Here is a 23,623-nt window from a genome sequence, read left to right on the forward strand (position 1 = left end):
ATATGGCTGTAAGCTGTTAACTGGAGTCAAATTCATTGTTTGTGTCAACTTTGGTTGTGGTTTGAGGACCCAAATTCAGAGGCTGAGAGGCAGTGGTGAGTTCTTGCAGTTTTAATGAATGAATCACAGGTAACAGAGGCAGGAATCCAAAATCCAATTTAAAATGTAAAACTTAACCAGAACAATGGAGACATCAGGGGGAACAAGCACGAGGAGTCAGGGATAGACAAGGAACCAGCACTGAGGAATTGCGCAAGGAGAGTATTTAAAGGAATAGTACACCCAAAACATGATTAGCCTTCATCTTCTACTCACCCCCATGCTGAACAACACTCTGGAGTACTTTTTTGATATCTCAAATGCATCTGGAGATCTGGGAGGCTTCTTGCTGTCTGCTGACATTCAAATAATGGAGGTCTATGGTGACCGAGACAGAAAGGTCCATAAAAGTCCACAAAAAACGTGTCAATATTCCTCCATACTGCTCGTCCAATGTATTCCAAGTGTCCTGAGTGGGTAGCGTCCATAATTTACTCGAAACGAAGTCATTTAGAATGTTTTTAGAGCATAAACAGTAGTGTATAGTATTTCCTGAAAGCGCGCAGATGCGCGCTCACGACGCTACGGAAGCCGGCAGACCAAACCAACGCATTCAGCTCGGCAAAGAACTCATGCTCTTCCTCAACACTGAAGTCCTCAGACATTTTTCTTTCGTTGTTTCTTTCTTTGCACAGGTAAACAGCGCATTTCTTCTTCTACGCTTGCATTATTGGCAGAGCAGACGCTGAATGCGCACTTTCATCTGGTTTGGTCTGCCGGCTTACGTAGGCTCGTGAGGAAATACTATACACTACTGTTTATGCTCTAAAAACATTCTAAATGACTTCGTTTCGAGTAAATTCTGGATGCTACCCACTCAGGACACTTGGAATACATTGGACGAGCAGTATGGAGGAATATTGACACGTTTTTTGTGGACTTTTATGGACCTTTCTGTCTCGGTCACCATAGACCTCCATTATTTGAATGTCAGCAGACAGCAAGAAGCCTCCCAGATCTCCAGATGCATTTGAGATATCAAAAAAGTACTCCAGAGTGTTGTTCAGCATGGGGGTGAGTAGAAAATGAAGGCTAATCATGTTTTGGGTGTACTATTCCTTTAAGGTTGACTGAACAAAGGGAGGACTGATGAGCTGATTGGGAGCAGGTGAGACCAGAGTGTTAGAAAAAATGTATGTTATCATTTTATTTCAGGTTACAGGCATTTGGCCAAGGAATGTAAAGTATTGTTCTAAATGAGGAGAGCAAATATTTCTCTCAGGGCCTTATATTATTCAGCTATGCAGCCATAGGTTACTGATAAGTTCTGACCCCTCCTGATAACATCAGACCCCTCCTGGTAACTTTTGACCACACCTGTAATTCCTTTGAAGTCTAAAAATAAAAGCAGCAGAACAGAGAGGTTTGGGCAGAGTTGAGTATAGACTTTCAAGGGGTCTAATCCTTGGTCTGTCCTCTCTCTCTCTTTTCTGCAAGAAAGAAAAGAATAATCACTTTGTTTGGTTTTCATTTCTAGGACAATAAGTGGTTATGATTATGAACCCTATCACAGAGGCTTCTAGGAAAAGAGCTAAGAAAAGGAAACCAAAACATGAGGTTAAAAAAAGAAAAGCCTAAAAAGTCAAATACATCCAAAAACTCAACAAAATAGGAATCAAACCAATAAAACTAGAGAACAAAGAAAAACAAGAATCAACATAAAACTGAAAACTTAACAGAACCAAGACCATAACAGCTTTTGGATATAGCCATTACCAAATCTGTATCTAAGAATTAAAGCTGAGCTGCAGTACATCAATCAAAACAATCATGCAGAGTATCATTAGAGGTGCTGAAAGCGTCATGGCTGGCCCCTACCCTCTGATAAATAACTTCTCCAAAGCAGCTGCAGAAAGAGGAAACAGATGATCATGAAGGGTGAACACATCCTCTACAGAAATCTTTTAAACTTTTGCTTTGAAGCAAGCTATATTATAGCATAAAAGCCGGACCCAGACTGCTCCAAAGCGTTGTTACATAAGTGGTTAGAATGTTGAATGTCTTGATCCAGTCAGATACTCCTCTTTACCTTTGCTTGGTTTAAGACTTCTATTTTTTGTATTTGAATTTTTCTATAAATTTAACTATAAAACAGTAAAATTTGTATACACTGTTATACATACAGCCAAATGAATATAAAGTCTGATTTGATTTAGGGAATAAAGTTGATATGATTTTCATCTCTAAAAACAGAATCAAAGGTTAACTTAAGCACATCTATATTCTTTTGGAAATAACAGAAAAAATAGTTCATTTGTCCTTCGTCTTTTGTAGAGAGCATCAGTACTATCGATGATTTTGCATGTAAATATCAATTTAAAACTTCACTTAGGCCACAGCCGTCAAAAAGCAGCCCCTTTCAGTAACTGTTTATATACTGTATATAAATGTCTAAATATAAAAATAAATCAAATGTATAAGTAAGATGAGCCAAACTTTGTATCAAGAAGGGAAGTTTGTTTTGCAGCCATCAGGAACAAATGAAGAGGAAGTAGACATGAAGAAAAATCATTCCTGTTACAGCAAGAGTGCAAAAAGAGACTACCACAGTTTCTATAAACGCTTATGTCAATTTATTACTGAAGACAAATAAACACCTTTTTTGTGTTGCACTTGATGACCATGTGTCTGGGAGGTACATGACACCAGCCAGGAGTTACCGAAAAGGGAATAGTCTTTATTCCTTTTAACTCCTGTCCTGTATAGCTGGGAGAACTCTATATGGTTTTTGAGTGTTTTTTTTTGTTTTTTTGAGCTCTTTTTGGCATCAAGACAATTATTCTTATTGCCACATTGCCAGACAGGACACTGTAAAAAAAATGAATGAGTGTGGTTAATGTTAAAACTGACCAAAGAAAACATGAATAACACATTTTCAAAAAAGGAGTGTCAATATTAAAATGTCTCACTTTCTGAAAGAAAAAAAAATCATATGCTGCTGAGCCTCTGATATGACCTTAACAGTCAAGGGTTTATGGATAATTGCACTGAGGTATTTTTAGTGTTGTTAAACTTCAACAGCCTGTTTATTTAAAATCCACAGAGGGCATGTCTGAAAATTAAACACAATCATCACAGAGCTTTTATTTCCTGAGTCCTGGTCATCAAGCAGAGACTCAATATCTGTCTTTGTATTGGCTCTGGCAGTCATCATTGGTACTGTATATAAAATAAATAAAAATGGTAAAGGGCACAACCCTGAGTGGAACCAGTGGAACATAAAGGTGCATACTGTAAAAAGCCATTAACCCTTTCCCTCTGAGGTCTGTTTGTTTACAAAAATAAAACCATTAGCATTGTAGATCCATTAGATACATTTGGAAACTATAAGATGATCAAATAAAAAAAGAGGGTTTTACATGGGTTCAAAGTTTATGAAAAATAAACAAAAACATAAAGTTCTTCTTTTAAAGCAACCCATAACAAGAAAGAATAGGGTGTTAGAAGAATAATAAACATCACCTTCACCTGTGTAAAGTCATAAAAACTAAATTTTTAAACAGCCTGTAGAATCAGAGTTATGCTATGGGGACCTCAAAGTCACCCATTTTTTTTTTAACCTTTGTACGGTAATATTTGCCCAGCAGGGGTGGCCCAAAGATCACTTGCATGAAGAAGTGTTAGCTTTGGCGTTTAGCTACAGCATCATCCATCCATATATCCATCCATTTTCTGTCATGCATCATCCATGCTGGGATAGCAAGGGTTCCTGGAGCCAGCTGTCTATGGCTGAGAGGCGGGGTCCACCCTGGACAGGTCATCAGTCTATTGCAGGGCAACACAGAGACAAATAGGACAAACAACCATTCACGCACACACTCATACCTACGGAGAATTTAGAGAAGCCAATTAACCTCACAGTCATGTTTTTGGACTGGGAGGAAGCCAGAGTACCCGGAGAGAAACCACTCATGCACAGGGAAAACATGCAAACTCCATGCAAAAATGGGAATCGAACCCAGAACCTTTTTGCTGCAATGCAGCAGTTCTACCCACTGCACCACTGAGCTGCCTTATCTAAATAAAGATAAAATATAACCTCACTAATAAGCTTGGTCAAATTCTGCTTTTTTTCCCACATTATATGTCATTGTACACGCTTGTACAGCATAAAAAAAAACATTGGGGCTCTCAGTTATGTTATTTAGTTCAGTTTCTACTGCCGGAAGAAGAAAAAAAGTATAGACAGATTGCAGAGTTTGTTGAGCATTATCTGGTATGTCATGCATGGGCAGATGTTGCTAGACTGCTTTGATGTCTGGTTTCCTGTAAGGTTTCCTGTCTCAGTACAGACGTTGCGCTGATTTATATAGTCACATACATCCGTATAAATTTAGACAGTTGAAGAACCACAGTGTTGGTATTATTGCATCGCAGTGCAGCGTTCTATACTGTTGATCACTCAATTTTATTAGAGGGTCTGGAAAACTTGGTTGGCCTTTTTGGTACCGCACTGGAATGGTTTAAATCCTATCTGAAGGATAGGAACTTTTAAGTGTCAGTAGGAAACTTTAAATCAGAGACCAGAAAAATCACAAGTAGAGTTCCTCAAGGCTCCACTCTCTCATATTTAAACATCTACATCTATACATGCTCCCTTGAGCTCAGATCATAGCAAAAAATAATATTAGTTACCATTACTATGCAGACGACACAGCTTTACATCACAATGTCACTATCCATCAGAGTGTTGGCTAGATGCTTAGAACAAATCAATATGTGTGTGCAAACTGGCTCAGATTAATACAGATAACATTTGGTGCAACAGTTTTTGTTTTACTTTCCAAGGTTAGCATAATAATGACAATATGTTGAATCTTATAGCAGCTTCAGGTCATTGAAGGACACTGTATAAAAAAGAAAAAAAAAACTGTTAAAAGTACAATACTATCAAAGAAATTTTCTTAAAGTGAAAACTCCTTTACTCCTCTTACCCCCTTATTTAAAGAAGAACTGGTGAGAGGAGTTAAGAAGAGCGGTTTTTGCTGTATCAGGGAAATGAAACAATGAGCTGTCACAGATGACACGCAAGCTGTCCATAGTCCTCCCCCTATCTTGCCTTAGAACAATATGAAAAAACAGAAATGTCAGCATTAGATATGTTATGTTTATCTAAACCAGTGTCTCTTAACCCTGGTTCTCAGGGCCCATTGTCTTTTATGCTTTAGAGGTATCTCTACAGTGGTGTCAAAAGTACACACATTTGTTAGTATAGATACTGCAGTTTAAAAACACTCTGGTAGAAATTGAAGTATCAACTTGATCTCTTTACTCAAGTAAAAGTGAAAAAGTATGTGCTCCAAAAACTACTTAAAGTATAAAAGCATAAACTAACCTTTAAAAAAAAACATCCAGATGCCACTATAGGAACTGAAAGCTCAATTTTACGACGAGATAGGGCCAAGGATGAGGGAGGTCTTGTTGGTCTCTGTCTCCATCTCCCAATACGCTCTCGTCTGTGTCTTTCAGACATTTCGACATCTTTTCTGCATCCGACATTGTAGCACGGCATAGACATTTCACGTTTGCAGTTTCAAGAACACCTGCTTGCTTCTGAGGATTTCCTTTAGCTAACCAATGAGTGTTTGTGTTATATGACTCATCCAATTACACTAGTTTCACTAGATGTGAATGGCGCCAATGATCTGCATTGGATGGCGCACATGGCGTGAAATAAATATTTATAAACATTAAACCAGGGGTAACCAATGAAAAATTTGTGGGGTCCGAGAAAAGAAAATCATCAACCAGTAAAGCTCAGCGTTTTACAAAACAGCGTTTAACACTGAAAAAAATGAGGTGTTTATGCATCCATGTTATACTTAGGATTAAAAAAAAAAATAATAAAAAAGATTTAAAATTTTTCCATTTAAAATCTATAGTGTTTATTGAAGTAGAGAACAACAATTGTTCAGTTTGGTATATAGACAATTTCCTGATTCCCATATTTTATAAAATTCCTGAACTGACTGTTTTTTTTTCTTTCTTTTTTCTCTCTTAATGAGAGCAGTGGGCTTTAGGCTGCCCTGCAAGGCTTTAAACCTGGGTTTGAATGGAGACAAAGCCATTCTAAAGCACATATCAAGGTGCTCATTTTGAGCCTGGATCCATATTTTTTTTTTTTCTGTTCTTGGTGGAGAATCCTGCTTCACAGCAGCAGGTTGAGCCAAACATTCTCTAAATGATCAGGCTCCGCTCCGGTCCGGCCAGGTCAAGGTCCGATATTACAATCATACCAAACAGGGAAAAGAATGGCGGAAAAATACGGTTTGTCAAATTAAAATATAGTAACGATAATAACGATAACTACAAATTAGAGCATAATTCATATACATTTCAAAAAACTAACACCGTTTATTTAAAAGATTGGATGCAGACTATTGGTACTTCAACAGACCAGTAAGCAGATTTCTCATCTCCATCAGAAACCGCTCATATGATGGATTCTGATGGGGATTTTTTTAATCTGTCAAATTAAATTAAGCTCTCATTTCTGCGTGTTTTGCTCCTACGAATTTAAAGATAATATCGCGCATGCTCTCCTAAAGCTCCGAGGGAAAGTCGGAAGGAACAGCAGAGGCTGTAGGCTTTACTTTGTGCAGGCGGTCTGGAGCGTGCGGGGTCTAGCGGAGACGTAGGATGTGGGATTTCGGGGTAACAGGAGAAGCTGCAAAAGTGACGTTTAGACACTGTCGTCAGACAACATGTGGTAATTTATAAATGTTTTAAATCAGGTTAGGTCCAGATTAGCCAGCGGGTGGACCCGGATCAGAACCGTGGTACGCTAATCCATGACCTCTGCATTAAACCGAAGCCAAGAGTAACGAGTAATGTTTGTTTTAAAAATGTAAGGAATAGAAAGTTCAGATACTTGTGTGAAAATGTAATCAGTAGAAGTCAGAAGTAGGCTGAAAAATAAGTAATGGAGTAAAGTATAGATATCTAAAAAGTGTACTTAAGTACAGTAACAAAGTATTTGTATTTCATTACTTGACACCTCTATCTATCTATCTATCTATCTATCTATCTATCTATCTATCTATCTATCTATCTATCTATCTATCTATCTATCTATCTATCTATCTATCTATCTATCTATCTATCTATCTATCTATCTATCTATCTATCTATCTATCTATCTATCTATCTATCTATCTATCTATCTATCTATCTATCTATCTATCTATCTATCTATCTATCTATTGATTTCTCCCTTTCTCCATATAAGCTTACATTTTATCATTCACGCTCTCCATAGTTCTGCTGTGGCGCAAGCACAGAGCAACAGTCGCTTGCACTGTGCGGAGATGCAGGGGAAACCGTACCTAGTGGTGAAACACAGCTCGACGTAACACATGTTACTTCTTAAAATCCTAGATCCACAAGTTCTACAGCTGATGCTTCAGAATCGTCTAAAACGACCAGGTCCTAACTTCATGCAGCATGTCGATTTATATGAAAAAGTAAAACAGTATGAGGTCTAGGTGTTGTAGTTTTTTAATTAGAATAGATTAAAGATGCTGAAGGTAGGGGAAAATTAAGTGGAATCACCATTTACTCATTTCCCAATTCAGAAGCTACAATCTGAAACCAACTTCAGCTTTGTGGAAGAAATTAAGTCCAGGATTAATATACACACGTCGCATCAGCCTCCTCCTCCTCCTTCGTTCCACACCCATTGGTTCCAGAAAATTGCAACTTGTCTCACTGTATTCTAAGTCACAACATATCCGTGTTGAACCCATTTAAGGTGCTGTAATTTATATCCATAGAGGCTTCTTTATCTCTCCAGCTGGACAATGAGGAAGGCCGCCACATCTAGAGGATCTGTGTCAATTCAAGGGATTAATATTATGGATAGAAAATGCACTAACTGTTTTATTAGAAACTATTTGAATGAATACCTTTACCCTGAAAGACAAAACAAAAATCGTACAAAAATTTGATAAAAGCTCAAAAACTAAACTAAGAACAACGTCTCTAGCACTACCAATACCTCCAAAGGTGAAAGAAACACATTTCAAAATAATGAACAACATTTACCCCTCTAAAGAATAATTGAGACTTCGCTTTGGTACAGATGATAACACGTACATTCTGTGAAAATTATATCGAAACTACAGAGCATGTGTTCTCATGTTCAGTGGTGCAAACATTTTGGTGTGATTTGCATAGATGGATTGAGCAACAGCTATCTTCATTTTCAACCTTTATCTCCAGGGACTATATAAATTTTGGTCTAATATTGCAAAGTAAGGGTAATTGACTCTGCACCAATACAATTGTATGTCTAGCTAAATTTAAAAAAAAATTATGATATCCTAAAACACTTCCCAACAGAATTAAACAGCTAAACAAAGACTGAATTCCCCCCTCATGTTATCCTGTCTTATAATTTGATTCTATGTGATTGTATTTATTTTATAATTATTCTTATAATTTATTATTTAAATTTGTTTATTTATTTGGCTTTATGTATTTGAATGTTTACGTTAATAACCCTCTATAACAAGTCTATGTTATAGATATATTTCATATTTGTATGAAGAGATGCTCCCGCTGCCTATATTTTCTATGTATCCTGACTTGAAGAAACAAGCTCTATGCTATGCTATCTTTGTCGGTAAATTTTGATATTTTCAATTACAAAAAATCTTTTAAAAAAAAGAAAAAAAATCTTAAAAAACACAAAAACATAGAGGATAACTAGAGGATCTGATTGATGTTTTCTTCCGTAGAGTCCCATTAATTGGATGATCCTTCTCAATTCTCAATGTGCGCATGCTAATACTGATCTCATCCACTGTGTGCAGCAGCATCAGTACCTCTCCGTGTCTTAGACCGAGCATAAAGTTAAACTTGATCAACTCCAGTAAATTTGCCATTGTGCTGCAGAGGAGACGCCATGCAGAGTGGAAACATCCCACCATTACCTGGATGACGTTGTTACAATAGTTATCATGTCTAATCAAACATTTACTTGGAGTGCCAACTTTTTCGTCTTAAATGAGTCTCATGGTCACTACTGACTAAAAGGATATAAGTGCAACCACCTGGATAAAGTTATCACGTTTATACACTATAATTATTACCTTTATACAATTTAATTAGCAAAAATGTATTTTCTCAAGTGACAGCTGTTGTGCCATATGCCATGATCATAGGCTTTGGACATTGGGAACCAGTGACCATATTTCATCTTGACAGGATGACCAGTGGAAAACACGCAGCTTTGGTGAATAACAGCTGGGGGACTTCTGCAAAGAGGACCCCTGCTGTATGAGACTGAGGGCCGGATCTATCAAAGGTTTGCGTGTATAAAAACGTGAGCTATTTCACTGCGCACGCTAAAAAATGTACAAACTGATCTATCAACAGCGTGCTAAAAGGATTTGGTCTTTAAAACGTGCTAAATAGCGCCTCTTATCCATTTAGTACTTTTTCTGCAATGAATATGAAATATGGGGCGTTTACACACAAAAGTGCGTCTTGTGGGAGGAGAACATGTAAATATATTAATTTAGCACTCGCAAAGTGATTTATTAAACCTGAAAGGAATTTTGCTAACGGTATCTGACTCTATATTTAACACGTTTCAAAAGAAGGTGCAAATGGTCTGTATGCGTAATTGCGCACACATGGCAGCGGTTATTGTCGCAAGAAGGAGACATGGAAATGAAGCAAGGAGACGCAGAGAACGCATTTTTTCACTCCGTGTGAATATTTTTGGAATGAACGAGGAAACAATCATCAAAACATATCGTTTATCCAGCGTTGCCATTTTGGAGCTGTTGGGGGAACTCCGAATGGATTTGGAGCCAGCCACAAGGAGGACCCACGCAATACCAGATATCACAAAACTCCTTGCAACATTGTACTTTTTTGCATCTGGGTCATTCCAGCGTACGGTTGCAGCGAGAGCTGGGATCTCCCAATCTCGTTTTTCAGAAGTGCTGTCCGAAGTGCTGTCCGACGGGGTCGGGATTCTCCCCCTGCGCCTGTGGAGCAACGTGCCAATGCTGCGGGGATGAATATGCGCAATAATCTCATCCACAGTCACTTCTTGTGAGCCATTTGGTATGTGCATTTTTCTACAGGCCAATACAAAACACCTGTTTTTTTTGTTTTGTTTTGTTTTTTTACTGCAGTGAAGTAGAAATTCAGCCACATACCACCTTAGGGAATAAAGGTTGCCAACGTTTTTTCTTATATATATATATATATATATATATATATATATATATATATATATATATATATATATATATATCACTGTAAGATTTAAATTTCTTAATGCACTAGTTTGTACAAACTACAAACTACTTTGCCGCAAACCACAAAACCATCATTTAAATAGGGCGTCTCCGACAGTTTTGCACCTGCCACCAGTTGCGCAATCACTCTTGTTAAATCGCCCGCAAACCATGGTTCAGCCCCTCGCGCAAAATTCCAGTTTGCGAGCGCAAATTACTGCACACAAAATTGGATCTTGATAAATCCGGCCCTGAGACAAAGAAACCCCTGCTTGTTGCTGCCCCGACTGCTGAGCTGCAGCTGGAGGAAACTGAAGCCCCCCAATGGACATGGAAAAAGGTTTGCAGGTCTGGCATGATTAGGGACAGAACAAACAACATGTGTTTACTGATGAGTAAAGACAACGTTAACAGAATGGACTGCATGCTATGCTATGCTAGGGTGACCATATTTGGGAAAACCAGGACACCTTGCAGCGGGGGGGGAATGTTACTTGTTACTAGGTTTTTATCTGTTACTGTGTAAATTAGTTTGGCTGTAATTTAAGGACAGATTCTAATAAATCTGCAGAGTGGGAACTATAAATCTGATAGGAGTTTAATTTTTTTATTGTTGTTTTGCACAATATGCTTAACTAAGTATTTTTTGTTGTTGAATATTAGAGATTTTGCAGATACATTTTGTAGATACATTGTTTAAATTTACTTATATCTAGGGCTGCAACTAACGATTATTTTAAAAATCGATGAATCGGACGATTATTTTTTCGATTAATCGATGAATCGGACAAAAAATATTTTTTATATTAACCTCTTTATTCCAAAATAAACATTTTAGACAGAACAAACAAGCACACAAGTACAGGTTTCTCATTAACTGTACTGGTGCAATATGAAAAATAAATGTTTGTGTTAAAACTACGCAAACTTACATGAGAAATGTAGCTGTACATCCACAAAATATAGGGTACTTTGTTTCATAAAGCGCAAAAAAAGACATTTTCGTTTTTAAAGCCCCTAAGGGGTTCAAACAATAGGCCCCCCCATTTCAACAAATGAGGTTTTTTTTTGACTAGAAGAGTTCTGGCTTTTAAGACAGGAAAGTATAGCAGTTAAAGTTGCTACTTGAGAAAATACTGAACCATAGAGATAAAAATAGCCCTGTGATTCAAATTATAAATTGTATTTGGAATAAAAATGAGAGAACTAGGGGTGCTAAAAAACACATCCTCCAAAGACTCCAATTTACATGGGAATGTGGCATATAATTAATTGACATATTACTGATCTTGCTGGATTTTATTCTGCTTTACTTCCATAAATTGCAGGATCTTCTTTACTTTATCTTCGCCAGAAGATTTAAACTTTAAAAGCCTTGCCCTAATAATTTGCAAGTTAATTTATTTATAAAGTAAATGTAAACGCTGCTTAAGCTAATTCAAATGAAATTAAAAGTAAAATAAGTAGCCAACCTTATCACTGTCTGTAACCTACTAACACGGTAAGGAAAGCATCAGATGAGCTACCAGAGAAACTAACGTTACGTTTCCCCACTTTAAAACCAAACAAACATGGTGGTTCCGTGCCATGTTAATTTCTTTTGAAAAAAGTTGCATGTTATCACTTTTTTCGCTTTACAAAGCGCAGGCTATTTTAATTATTGTGATCAATTTGCGCCGTCAATCCCGGTGCATGCGCGCTTCATTTGCAGTCTGGACGCTGAGGCTCTGACTGCAGCGCTGAGAGGGACTCCTGCGGGAGCGGGGGGAGGCGCCCCACGGCAGAGTAGGAACGATACATGCTTTCACGTAAGAGTCTCCAAAAGCCGCCAGTGAAACCGAAAAAAGTCGCCAGATTTGTCGCTAGTCGCTTTTTTGAAAAAATAGTCGCTGGAGGGGTCTGAAAAGTCGCTGAGTTGGCAACACTGCTCCTGCGGCGCTGACTCGCTCTGCCATATTTTTTCTTCTTCCTCTTTCAGTCAAGAGGCAGTGATGACGGCGCGGCGGATGACGCAATAATCGCACGACACAACTAATCGATGATGAAATTCGTTGCCAACGCTTTTAAAAGTCGATTTTTATCGATTTTATCGATTCGTTGTTGCAGCCCTACTTATATCTTTCTACCCCTTTTATAGAATAAAATAGAAAATCCCTTTATTGTCCCAGAATGGGCAAATTTACAGCAGCAGAAATATTATTGAAAATGGTCACACAAATGAGGACCTTAGAAAAATGTCTAAGAATAACATAATAGGGAAGAGTTAAAATATAAAAATTTTTATTCTGTAAAGTGTTTTAACAATATAAAACTGGATAATAAATAACCAATATGCAGCTATGGACATTTTTACAGTAATGGATATTTGAAAATAGCAGCATCATCAGAGATGTGCAGAATGACAGCAGCAGGTTATTTAACTGACTAAGGTTTCTATCATTACATTTGATTTTATTTGTTCCTGCTCCCGGTGGTTGAAACCTTTATTCCACTCTGGATTCTTGTGAGTGTAGTCTTTGTTCACTTTAACTTTTAAAAAAATAAATAAATAAACAAACAGTTTTGAAAACCTCGGTATTCATTCTTTTCCTGCTTTGTGTGTCAACTTTCACGGTTGCTAAGCAACAGAGCATACGGCGGTAAAACCCGCCGAAGGGTAGACCTGTTCGAATTTACAGACAAAACTCTTCCGGACTCCTTATTTTCAAGGACTTCGAAGGATCCAGTCTAGGTAGACCGCGTCCTTGGAGGATGCAGCCCAGGTTTTCGAACAGAGCCTCTGATTAAGAACAGGGCTGCCCGCACTGAAGCGGCTCAGGGATTACGTCACACGCAGCGTAGTGCGCAGTGAAATCAGGACATTTCCTCACTTTCTAAAAAAAACCCGGGACGCCCGGGACAGGACGTGAAATACGGATATGTCCCGGTAAATACGGACGTTTGGTCACCCTATGCTAAGCTATAGTAACATGTGTTAAGCTGTTGCTGAAGCTTGGACAAGCTTTATTCACTAAGGGTTTAAACACTGTGATATATCATTGTGTTCATGTGTTCCTCATCTGCTCATTACACTTCCATTACCAAGTATGACCAAGAGTCATTTAGTGGAATCCTGATGTCTATTCGCTGCTAGCTATTTCAAAGAGGATAAAGAATCATTTGACTACAGGTTATTGGTTCTTGATTAAGCAAATCATTCAATAAAACATAATTTGGCCAAAAAATGTTTTATTCACCTCATGGATTTGCATTCTGAATTGGTCTGAAAACTTTCCAATTTCTTTAAAATTAGTGAAAAGCTAATTTGATCACATCCCAAATTCTTTCAGATAAACTTTGGTTTCAAACACAAAAATCCATCTTAACCTGTAATATGTTTTTCAACCATGTTTCACTTCCTCTTTATACATAGTAGTTTAGTTTAGTTTAGTTTAGTTTAACTAGTCTTAATTGAGAGTGTTAAACTGAAATATGATTGACTTCGAGCTGAATGATTTTTGTTAATAAACTCTTATATTTTGAACAGAAGTTGTGGTGAATTTATTCCATGTATGTGCAGAATTAACTGTTTGACCATGATTTGAGCTCAAATCTCTCTTTCATTTATTGCTCTAACACACAGTAGGGCTGTGTGTCACAAACAGTATATAACAACCGAAATTATATCCCACACACACACACACACGCACCGGGGAGGGCAATAAAAATCAGAAAGTATCACAAGTATAAAAAAAACCACAACACAGCCATACGCTTCCCTAGGAAGTACACCCTAATGGCTTCTGCTTATCAGTGGAGAACAGCAGCCAAATAATGCAGCCTATTTCTAAGGGTCCTTAAATAATCTGTTCTCTATCTAAATCTAAGGTGAAGTAGCCGCCCCGCCCATTGTGTTAAAGAGCGGGTCCCCATAGGAAGCTGTCATTGTCTGCAGGACCACGACTCTCAGGCTGAGCCTCTCAGCTCCTCCACCATCTAAACAGAAAAGTGGTCCATGTGATGTTATCCACCGCTTTGTAGGTGGATAAAGGTTGATAAATGCGACTAATGGAAATGTTTTCCTGTGATATGCGGGATGTCAGCCCTCTACCTGAGTAAGCTCTAAATTTACTTCTTTTTTTTCTTTTTCTATTTGCATTCCCACCAGGTGCTTTTTAGATGATTTATAAGCAGGAAACCTTTAATTCTTGTCAGTTTTTGTAAAAAGTGCGTTCTATTTTTCCTTTTTTAAAAAGAAAAACCTGTTATTAAATATTCACTTGTCAAAAAATAATGCAAAATGTGAAATAACACAGGATTTTATTTGAACTTACGCTAACGTTGGGTTGATTGTTTTTTTTCTCTTGTCTGTAGGTTACTGCAGTTATTGAATAAAACAGAAAAACAGATTTCTGATCTTACTGCCTTTTGTACAGTCAAATCGTCTCCTGAATATGTACCTATATACCCATTGTTCAGATATTCTTACATACTAAAGTGAAAAATATATTAACTCCTGCAGACTTTAGTTGCTAAATAGGGCAAAGAAGTAAAATTAGAGATGAAAACAGAGCAAGAAAGGATGGGGATGGTAGCTTGGGGTTTGGTTGATTTCCTGTTTGTCTTCCAAGCCCACAAGCATGTTTCAGAAAGAGTATTCATACTATGTTTCAGTTGAGCATCTTCTGTCCTTAAGTATACTTAATATTATATTTTTCTTTTAGCTATACAAATTCATTAAGTCTAAATATAGACCGTAGAGCAGGGGTAACCCACTAAAAATTAGTAGGGTCAGAATGAAGAAAATCAACAACCAGGAAGGGTCTGGAGACATTTTTAATGATAATCCATTACTTTTGAACATCATTTAACACTGTAATAAAATGCAGGTATTTATGCATCCATGTCATACATTAAATTTGTAAATAAAAAAATATTCCATTTTAAAATCAAATTTTTTTTTGTAGTAGAAAAAAAAAATCTTTCACTTTGGTATAAGAACAATTTTTTGACCCCCCCCCCCCCCTTTTTTTTTTTTTTTTCTTATTCTTTACGGCACTAGTAGCTAGTTTTTTCAACAGTTGGCTGACAGGAAAAGGGGCCAGGCTTAAGGACCAGCACCAAATACCCTATATAATCATTCTATGACCTCCTTTAAAGTGCACCCTTGCCCAGCCAAAACCCATTCTAAAGTGCCCTCTCCTGAGCCAAAAGGCATAGTAAAGTGCCCTCTTGGGTCCCAAATGCATGCTAAAATTTGCCCCTGGTAGCCAAACCCGTATTAATGTGCCCTCTACAGTGGTGAGCACATGCTGTATGTGTCCTTTTTTTCTCTCTGACTCTGCCCTTCAAAAAGGGTGTGCAAGCCACTGCTTACAAATTATAATAGGTTATTGGAAGGGCCCAGCCAGAGTTTACGTTAGAATATGACAGATTTGTGGATGGAGGTAAAGACCAGAGTTATACATGGGGTACCTCTAACCCAAAATATTTGAAGATACAAATACACTAATAATGATTTTATTCTTTTCATTTCAGAAAAACCTCTTGAGGACCCTAACCCATTTCGTGGGAAGAAACCTTCATTTCAATTTTGGTTTCAGTTCTTGGTTCTTTTTTGTCTACTAATCCTTTATTTCTGCTATGCCGTAAGCAGCAACACCCAATCACTATGGGAAAGTGTTTCTCTCAAAAATTCATACCGCTGGCTTTTTATACGAGTTCATCAGGTTAAGGCTCCCTCTTATCGAGTCCATCCTAAACACAAAGCTAAATTAAATGAAATTAAGGAAATTCAAGAACCCTCTCCAATACAGGCTAAAGGTCTTCAGTACCATGAAGCATATCCACACAACTACCGCTTCATCATGGATAACCTTCAGGTTTGCTATCAAAACACACCTTTTCTGGTCCTGATGGTTCCCGTAGAACCAGAAAACATTGCTGCGCGGGATGTGATCCGTCAGACTTGGGGCAAAGACAAAGTAGTTCAGGGGGAAGTTGTACTCACCCTTTTTATGTTGGGTCTCAATTGGAAAAGTGATGTGGAGAAACTCACAGAGGAGAATCGGAAGCATCAGGACCTTATCCTGAGTAACTTTTTGGACACATATTCCAACCTGACCATTAAAACCATGGTAATCATGGACTGGTTGGCTACACGCTGCCCTACTGCAACATACGGCATGAAAGTGGACTCAGATATGTTCCTGAACATTGATAATCTGGTGATCATGCTAAAGATGCCTGGCATCCCTAGAGTGAACTATTTGACAGGAATGATTATGGGAAATGTGCCTGTTATCCGGACAAAGGACTCCAAGTGGTACGTCCCAGAGGAGGTTTACCCGTATCCGCAGTATCCGACATACCCTTTGGGAATGGGATATGCCTTTTCCAACGATCTGCCTGCAAAATTTGTGGAGGTCTCAAAATCTATCAAGCCTTTTAATATAGAGGATGCTTACATTGGAGAGTGCATTGAAAAGCTTGGACTTTCACCCAAATCTCCACCAGATCCTTCGCAGTTTAAGGCTTATAATAACAAGTATGATCGCTGTGAATTCTCTAAGGTTATAACATACATTCTTGATTCTTCAGAAAAATTGTTAGAGTATTGGAGAGACTATAAGAAACCAGGAGCTCATTGTCCGAAGTCTTAGTAAAAAAAAAAACCAAAAAAAAAAAAAAACCCTTGGGAATAAAGTTACATTTGTAAAAAAAATTTTAATGTTTTTTAATGTTGCCTTTTTTACACTGGATATTTACTTTTAAAGACGTTATATCCCAATTAAGAAACCAGATTGGATTGCACTATGCAGTGAAACTGAAAGTTTGCGTAAAAAAAATAATGAATGCTAAATACTTTATTTTAAAGTGAACTAACATAGATTGTGACATTACAGTGTGTATTTAACGAAAAATTATTCTTAATAAGATTTTTAAACTTTCTCATTTCCAAAACAGTTTAAAGATAGATGTGTTAAATAAAACAAAAGTCAACCTTTTGCAGATGTTGCATCCATTGATTCTAATAAACTTATCCTGTTGAAGCTAAACCAGATTAGAATGCTTCTGCACTGGGAAAAGTTAGAGATTGGCCGGCCAATATTTGTGGTGTGTATTTGCATTGTTTTCTGCTATTGGCATAGGTCAATATGCACAGACGATTACTGATTCATTAGCGCATTAAGCAGCTATACCTTGAGGTCATCTGAAGTGCACTTATTGATGCTCTTTCCATCTGCTTATTCTTTGATAAATGTTTATTTTTGTTTAGATTAAGCCTTGTGAAACATTTGCTATTGTTGTGTCATGTTTAATGTGTTAATGGAGGAATAGAAAATATAGTCCTGAAAACTTGACCCTCCTAAAAATTGGCAGCACATATCAGGGGATTGCTTAGACTGAAGTCAAAATAGTCCGTATTGGCTTTTTAAAAAACGGTAGTCAATCTCTAATAGGAGTATTTTGCAGGAACATTCACAATTCTGCATATTTTTCACATTAATTTATGGTAAAGCTGTGTACTTAAAAAGAAAAAAAGATTGACCTTTAGGAAGTTCTGAGGAAAGAATTGGGAATGTTTTCCTGATGTGGGATGCTGGTACATGTTTTTAGCAGGCTTAAAAAACGGGTTGCTAAATGCAAATGCAAGCATGACTGTTTATCTATGAACTCTAAATAATATAAACATAAATCAATTTCCTTTTACTTACACTTCACAAAATGATTCAGGATATATATTTAACTATGCAACAAAAAGAACAAAGCATGAAGCATAGAAAGAACAAGCAAATCCAGGTAATGTGGTTAGGTTAATCATTTTAACAAATTTTTAATTAAAGGAGAAGCGATATAGGACTATACTGTTAAAGCCATTATGATTTCTTAAAGTGTTTATTGAAATAGATTTCTAAACATTCCTAACCGTCTTCTGTGCAAGTCATTAAGAACAGAGCCATTACAAAACATATAGGCCAAAACACTTTTTTAAATTATTTGATGGGTTTGTTAAATCTTATCAAGTTGAATGTAGAACTGTTTAAATTTGACAACTAAGAGCCACTGTATTTACATAACTACCTTTAACCTTATAGAGTTGAAGCTATAACTTAATAACTTTATTTAAAAGCAAATCAACAATAATGACGTACAAGTAAAGTGCATCCTGATTCGTACTAACGGTTAGTGAAAGTTTTAACATATACCAGTGTTTATGTATAAAAAAAATAAAGACTTAAAATGATACATAACTTAATGAGCAAATAACAATATTATGCAGAAGTACCAGAAGTAACATTTAGATATTTTTCGTCTATACAGCTTTTAATGAACCTGGTTCGTTGAAAGAGAACAGATTCTTGTTTACAGGAGGCAGGAGAGAAGACAAAGTCACAGCATGAAGCGATTTTCTCCTACAATATACATAATATAACCTAGGAAATCCCTGAAGGAATCAGAAACAGACAAAATGTTTTAATATTTACATTCTGTTATCATGTTCACCCCTGTTTGGATATGATCAGGAGTGTATTTTGCACAATATATCTTTTGTCTTTTTGTCTTTTTTACCTCTGTTTTATTTTGTATTTTTTCCACATTTGTTGGTTGCTTATGATACATTTCACAAAGGGATTATGTTTTTTATAAATTTAATTAAAACTGTCCTTTTATTATTGGTTGTTCTAAAAAATCTGTTCGATAAATCATTGTTTGTTATTAACAGAATCAAGCTGAAATACATTGACCTGTTTTCCCCTTTATTAATAGTCTATAAGGAAATACAAGCTTTTATTTATTGTTTTCTGAAGACTTCCAACTCAGAAATTCGATGTTGTTACGTATTGGGTTGGCAAACTTAACTGTGAAATTGGCAGCAGGTAATGTGAAAGCAGTAACAATGTCCTGCAGCTTATCAAAAGGAAATCCTGTTTACAGCTTCATGGGTTATGCCAACCTGTGTGTAATCTTGATCTATGTTTATAATTGTTACTAAAATGCTTGTTCTTTTTCCTGCTGGCACAGTTTTTGAGATTAATATTCAAAAAGCAATGAAATGTACAGAATGAAATGATGGCTGTCATTTTTTGTTAGAAAGCAAGCTATTGTTTTGATCTTATATTGGTAATTTTCTGTTACTGTTTCAGATCTTTATCTGGAGTTGCATAAATAAACGGAAAACTTCTAGCGTGCAATAGTGTGCAGACTTCCGCAGGAAAAGAGCTGGATAGAGGATATAGAACAGTTATTTTAGCCATGCGCTAATGATCACAGAAATCACACCTAATCAAAGATGATTGATTTTTATAATTATACAGTTTAGTCCTTTCTTAATCTTTAACAAATTATCAGCCTAGAAATGAATCTCTATTTAAACACTTTAAAACAAACAAATGAGCTACACTTGAAAATGTAATAGGACATAAAAAAAAAAATCCCTTAGATTCATAACAAGAAATACATGTAGTCTGACATCTAGTGGTGGAAAAGCTGTATTGCAATGCAATTATTGGGGTCAGAGGACGTGGTGTTCCTTCCTACCTTTAGCTTTGCTTTGAAAACGGTGATACAGTAAATCATGAAACAGAATGATCATCATTAAATTTTGTCATTAAATACTCAATGGTATCAACTGAATTTAATTCAACATATTTTGATTTAACATATATTTTTTAATCATCAAAATAGGCAATGCAAAAACATTTTTAACAGGACATTGTGAAGAGATTTCTGTAGTGACGGTGGGTTTACAGGCCAACAAAAGGAACCAACAGCAAAAATAATTAGGCATGCTTTTTTCTGTGCAGCTCTGATTTGAGAAATGTATTTAAAGCTGTCTTTGCTTTTGTGTCATGCTTTGTCAAAATGTCAAAATTTCCTGACAAAATTTGCAAACATTTCCTGATGGTAGAGGATGTGAGAAAACTAGTAACAAAATGCAACAATGAAAATGACAAACAAACTATTTAATGAAAATAGGGATTTGAATCTTTAAACTATTTCACAATTATCATAACTTTTTTTTACACACTTCTTCTGATTCACTTCACTGTTCTTTATACTTCTTTGGTTAAAATCTAAGTTAAGAATTTATTTGAAACTAATTGTTGAATAAAATAAACAAATCAATTTTGCCATTTGATTTCTCTTTGTATTTTTTTTGTTTGTTTGTTTGTTATTTACTCGGCATTAAAAGTTGAGTTGAAGTATAACTGCAAGGCTGTTTGAAGTGCTCGTAAAATAGTAGAATGGGAGCAGATCTTTTAGTTATCAGGCTCCTCTTCTGTGAAACAAACTACCAGTTTTAGTACATGTGGCAGACACCCTGTCTACTTTTAATTTTTGATTAAGCTCATAGGTAGAGTGGCTCAGGCTATCTTGAGCTATCTCTATAGTTACCCTGCTATAGGCTTAGACTGCTAGAAGGTAGGGACCCCTTTTTATCATTCTGCTTCATTCTATCTTTACTCTCCCATTTTGCAGAATTGGTTAGTTCAATGTCTAACGTTTTGCTCTCTCTGCTTTTTCTCATAGCAGCTTCATCTGGTCTGTTCCTGTTTGGCTGTGACACCATCCTGGAGAGAAATATCAACTGTGCTGCAACACCTTTTTTATACGTTGATGCTTGAGCTTTGCCTGTTTTTCAGTGTAGTTGTGTTTCTCTTACTGTGACTAACTGGATGTACTCTCTTTCATCCTCTGACATGGGAGCTGCCTCGGAGCTCGTTTGCCCTCGTTTTTCCTGGGCCGCCTGTGGAGCTGGTTGGCAGTTATCTTTTGTATCTCCACTTTTTTTCTATCTCTGCTTCTGTCTCCTTGAACCCCAGTCGGCCTCATCAGATGGCCGCTCACACTGAGCCTGGTTCTGCTGGAGGTCTTTTTCCTGTTAAAAGATGGTTTTCCTCTCCACTATCACCACACGCACGCTCGGTGTGAGCGATTCCAGTCAATGAGTTGATGCAATCAGCTGGTTTTTTTAGACAGAAAACCTGGAACCCATCTGCCTGTATGATCTGGTTGAATTGTCTCTGTAAATTTCCTTGGGATGATATGTGTTTTGAATTGGTGCAATATAAATAAACTCAATTGAATTTAATTAAAATAAATATTTTGGCACACTAAACAGTAAACCTGGGGTGCATTATTCCGTAAACTAAAGCATGTTTCCATTATACTTTTATTAACTAAAATCAGACTTGGAATTTTAATATGAGTGAACTAAAAGTATACTAAAAGATGGGTACTTTAAGGTAAAGCAGAACGATATTGTCCCAAGAAGTTTTAGTAACCCTCTAGTATACTTGCATCAACCATCTTGGGATGTATACTTCTGTATACTTGAAAAAATGAACGTAAAATATACTTAGTTTTAAAAAATCGTTTTGATAGGACTCTAATAGTCTTAAAGATGGCTCCTGATTAGGCTATTTGAGTTACACTCCTTATTAAGTTGACATTTTTTGATTAGTGGATATCTTTTATTGAATCTTGAAAGTCATTGGAGATGTTGTACTGTTGTTTTATGTTGATGGTTAAACCTTTTAAAAGAAAATAAAACTGTTAATTGCAACAGTAGGCTAAAAAAACTGTGTGAATAGTAGCTACTGTAGTTACATTTACTAGTAACATTTTGAAAAATAAAAATACTTATGGAGTAGTTTCAGTGTACCGTACTTTTTTTACTTGAGTAATAATAATGTTAAGTATTGCTACTCCTACCTGAGTTAATTTTCTGAGTCCTCTGTGAGTAATTTGAATTATTTCAAGATCCGGAGAACATACTGCAAATAGATATTGTCAATGTAAATTCTTTACCATGTCCGGACATATATACAATTCTCAGAGGCGTAGCAAGAAATTTTTTATAAGGGTGGCCAGGCAATAACCAATGTACACTGAGGGGTGGCCGAATACGGATAGACACCAGAACCTCAGGGTCAATCTACACTGTTCCGGCAGGAACAAGCAAAACATCCATATTTTCTAAAAAAAGACCAACTATACTTTCAGCCTTTGCTAACAAATAGAGGCATATATTTAAACATCCGTAATTTCTAGATAAAAAGGTGTAGTGGATAAAACTCTGTTTTTAGTTTTGGGGCGTAAATCAATCATCATTGTCATGACTGACCTACTTGTATCAATAAACATTCTGCATAAAATTGATATTTACAAGCACAAATATCATATTTACATAAATTGATTATTTGATAAGTTTATATTCAAATAGTTATTTATCTTTCTTTCACTGAGGATTCCTAGATTACTTGTAAAGATATATTTTTCTCTTTACCCCATAGAACACAAAATCTAGATCTGAAATGAGCAGGAATTCTGTACTTATCATCTTTGATGTTAGTATACTGATGTGCATAATTAACTAAAAAATAAATACATAAATAAAATGTTTTGAATTTTCCACTTGAGAGTATTACTGCTGCCACCGTCTGTATTAGAAGGAAATAAAGGCAGGGGTGACCACAGATTGGCTAAGGGTGGCCATGGCCACCTAAGGCCCCCCATCTAGCTCCGCCACTGACAATTCTCCCTGTAAGGATTGATTTTTTTTTTTTTAAGTTTTAAGTAGACTTTTTTAGACTTTAGACAGATTTTATTTTTTATACAAGTGTAAAACGAAAAGAAATTTCTTTTGGAAACAGCTCAATGGACAATTTCATCTTTTTAAAGTGCAGCCTTGGAAAAATAGTAAAAATGACTGTAAATTTACAGTACTAACTTTTTTTTTAATAAAAAAAACAAAAACTATTTCTTCAGTACGAATTTCTTCTTATATATTTGACATTTATTTGTAATCGTTATGCATTTTAGTCTTTAAAATACCTGAACCTGTACATAAAGTCTGCATAATTTCTAAACATTAAATCAGACGTTAGTAATAATAATAATAATAATAATAATAATAATAATACATTTTATTTGTAATGCACTTTACATTTTTTTAAAATCTCAAAGTGCTACAGGTAAAATCATCATAGAAGGGTAAAATCAAAATGTAAAACTAAGCATCGCATCCAACAATGGAAAAAAAAAACGTTAACTGATTTTTACATTTTATTTCAGTAGTATAATATGAGAAAAAGTCAGAATTCTGACTTTAATCTCAGAATTCTGACTTTTTCCTCAAAATTCTGATTTTCATCTCAGAATTATGACTTGACAATTTTTACTTGAGTATCTGTTGAACTAATGCTCCTTTAACTTTGATTCTGCTTTGTTATCCGCTTCAGGTAGAGCGAACTAGGAAGTATGGGGCGTGTCTTCTCTCTGAG

The 23,623-nt window shown here is 36.2% G+C and overlaps 1 protein-coding gene across 1 annotated transcript; it reads left to right on the forward strand.

Annotated features, from left to right (window-relative positions):
* Positions 1-14,294: 14,294 nt before the first annotated feature.
* On the forward strand, positions 14,295-17,179 carry LOC119773253 (beta-1,3-galactosyltransferase 2-like). Its single transcript, XM_038270168.1, has 2 exons — positions 14,295-14,446; positions 15,870-17,179. The coding sequence occupies exons 1-2, from the start codon at positions 14,428-14,430 to the stop codon at positions 16,991-16,993; spliced, it is 1,143 nt and encodes a 380-aa protein (XP_038126096.1). The 5' UTR covers positions 14,295-14,427; the 3' UTR covers positions 16,994-17,179.
* Positions 17,180-23,623: the final 6,444 nt, after the last annotated feature.

This window comes from Cyprinodon tularosa, unplaced genomic scaffold (genome assembly GCF_016077235.1).
Source record: "Cyprinodon tularosa strain WSP-4 unplaced genomic scaffold, ASM1607723v1 ctg753, whole genome shotgun sequence".
In the NCBI taxonomy this organism is placed as follows: domain Eukaryota; kingdom Metazoa; phylum Chordata; class Actinopteri; order Cyprinodontiformes; family Cyprinodontidae; genus Cyprinodon; species Cyprinodon tularosa.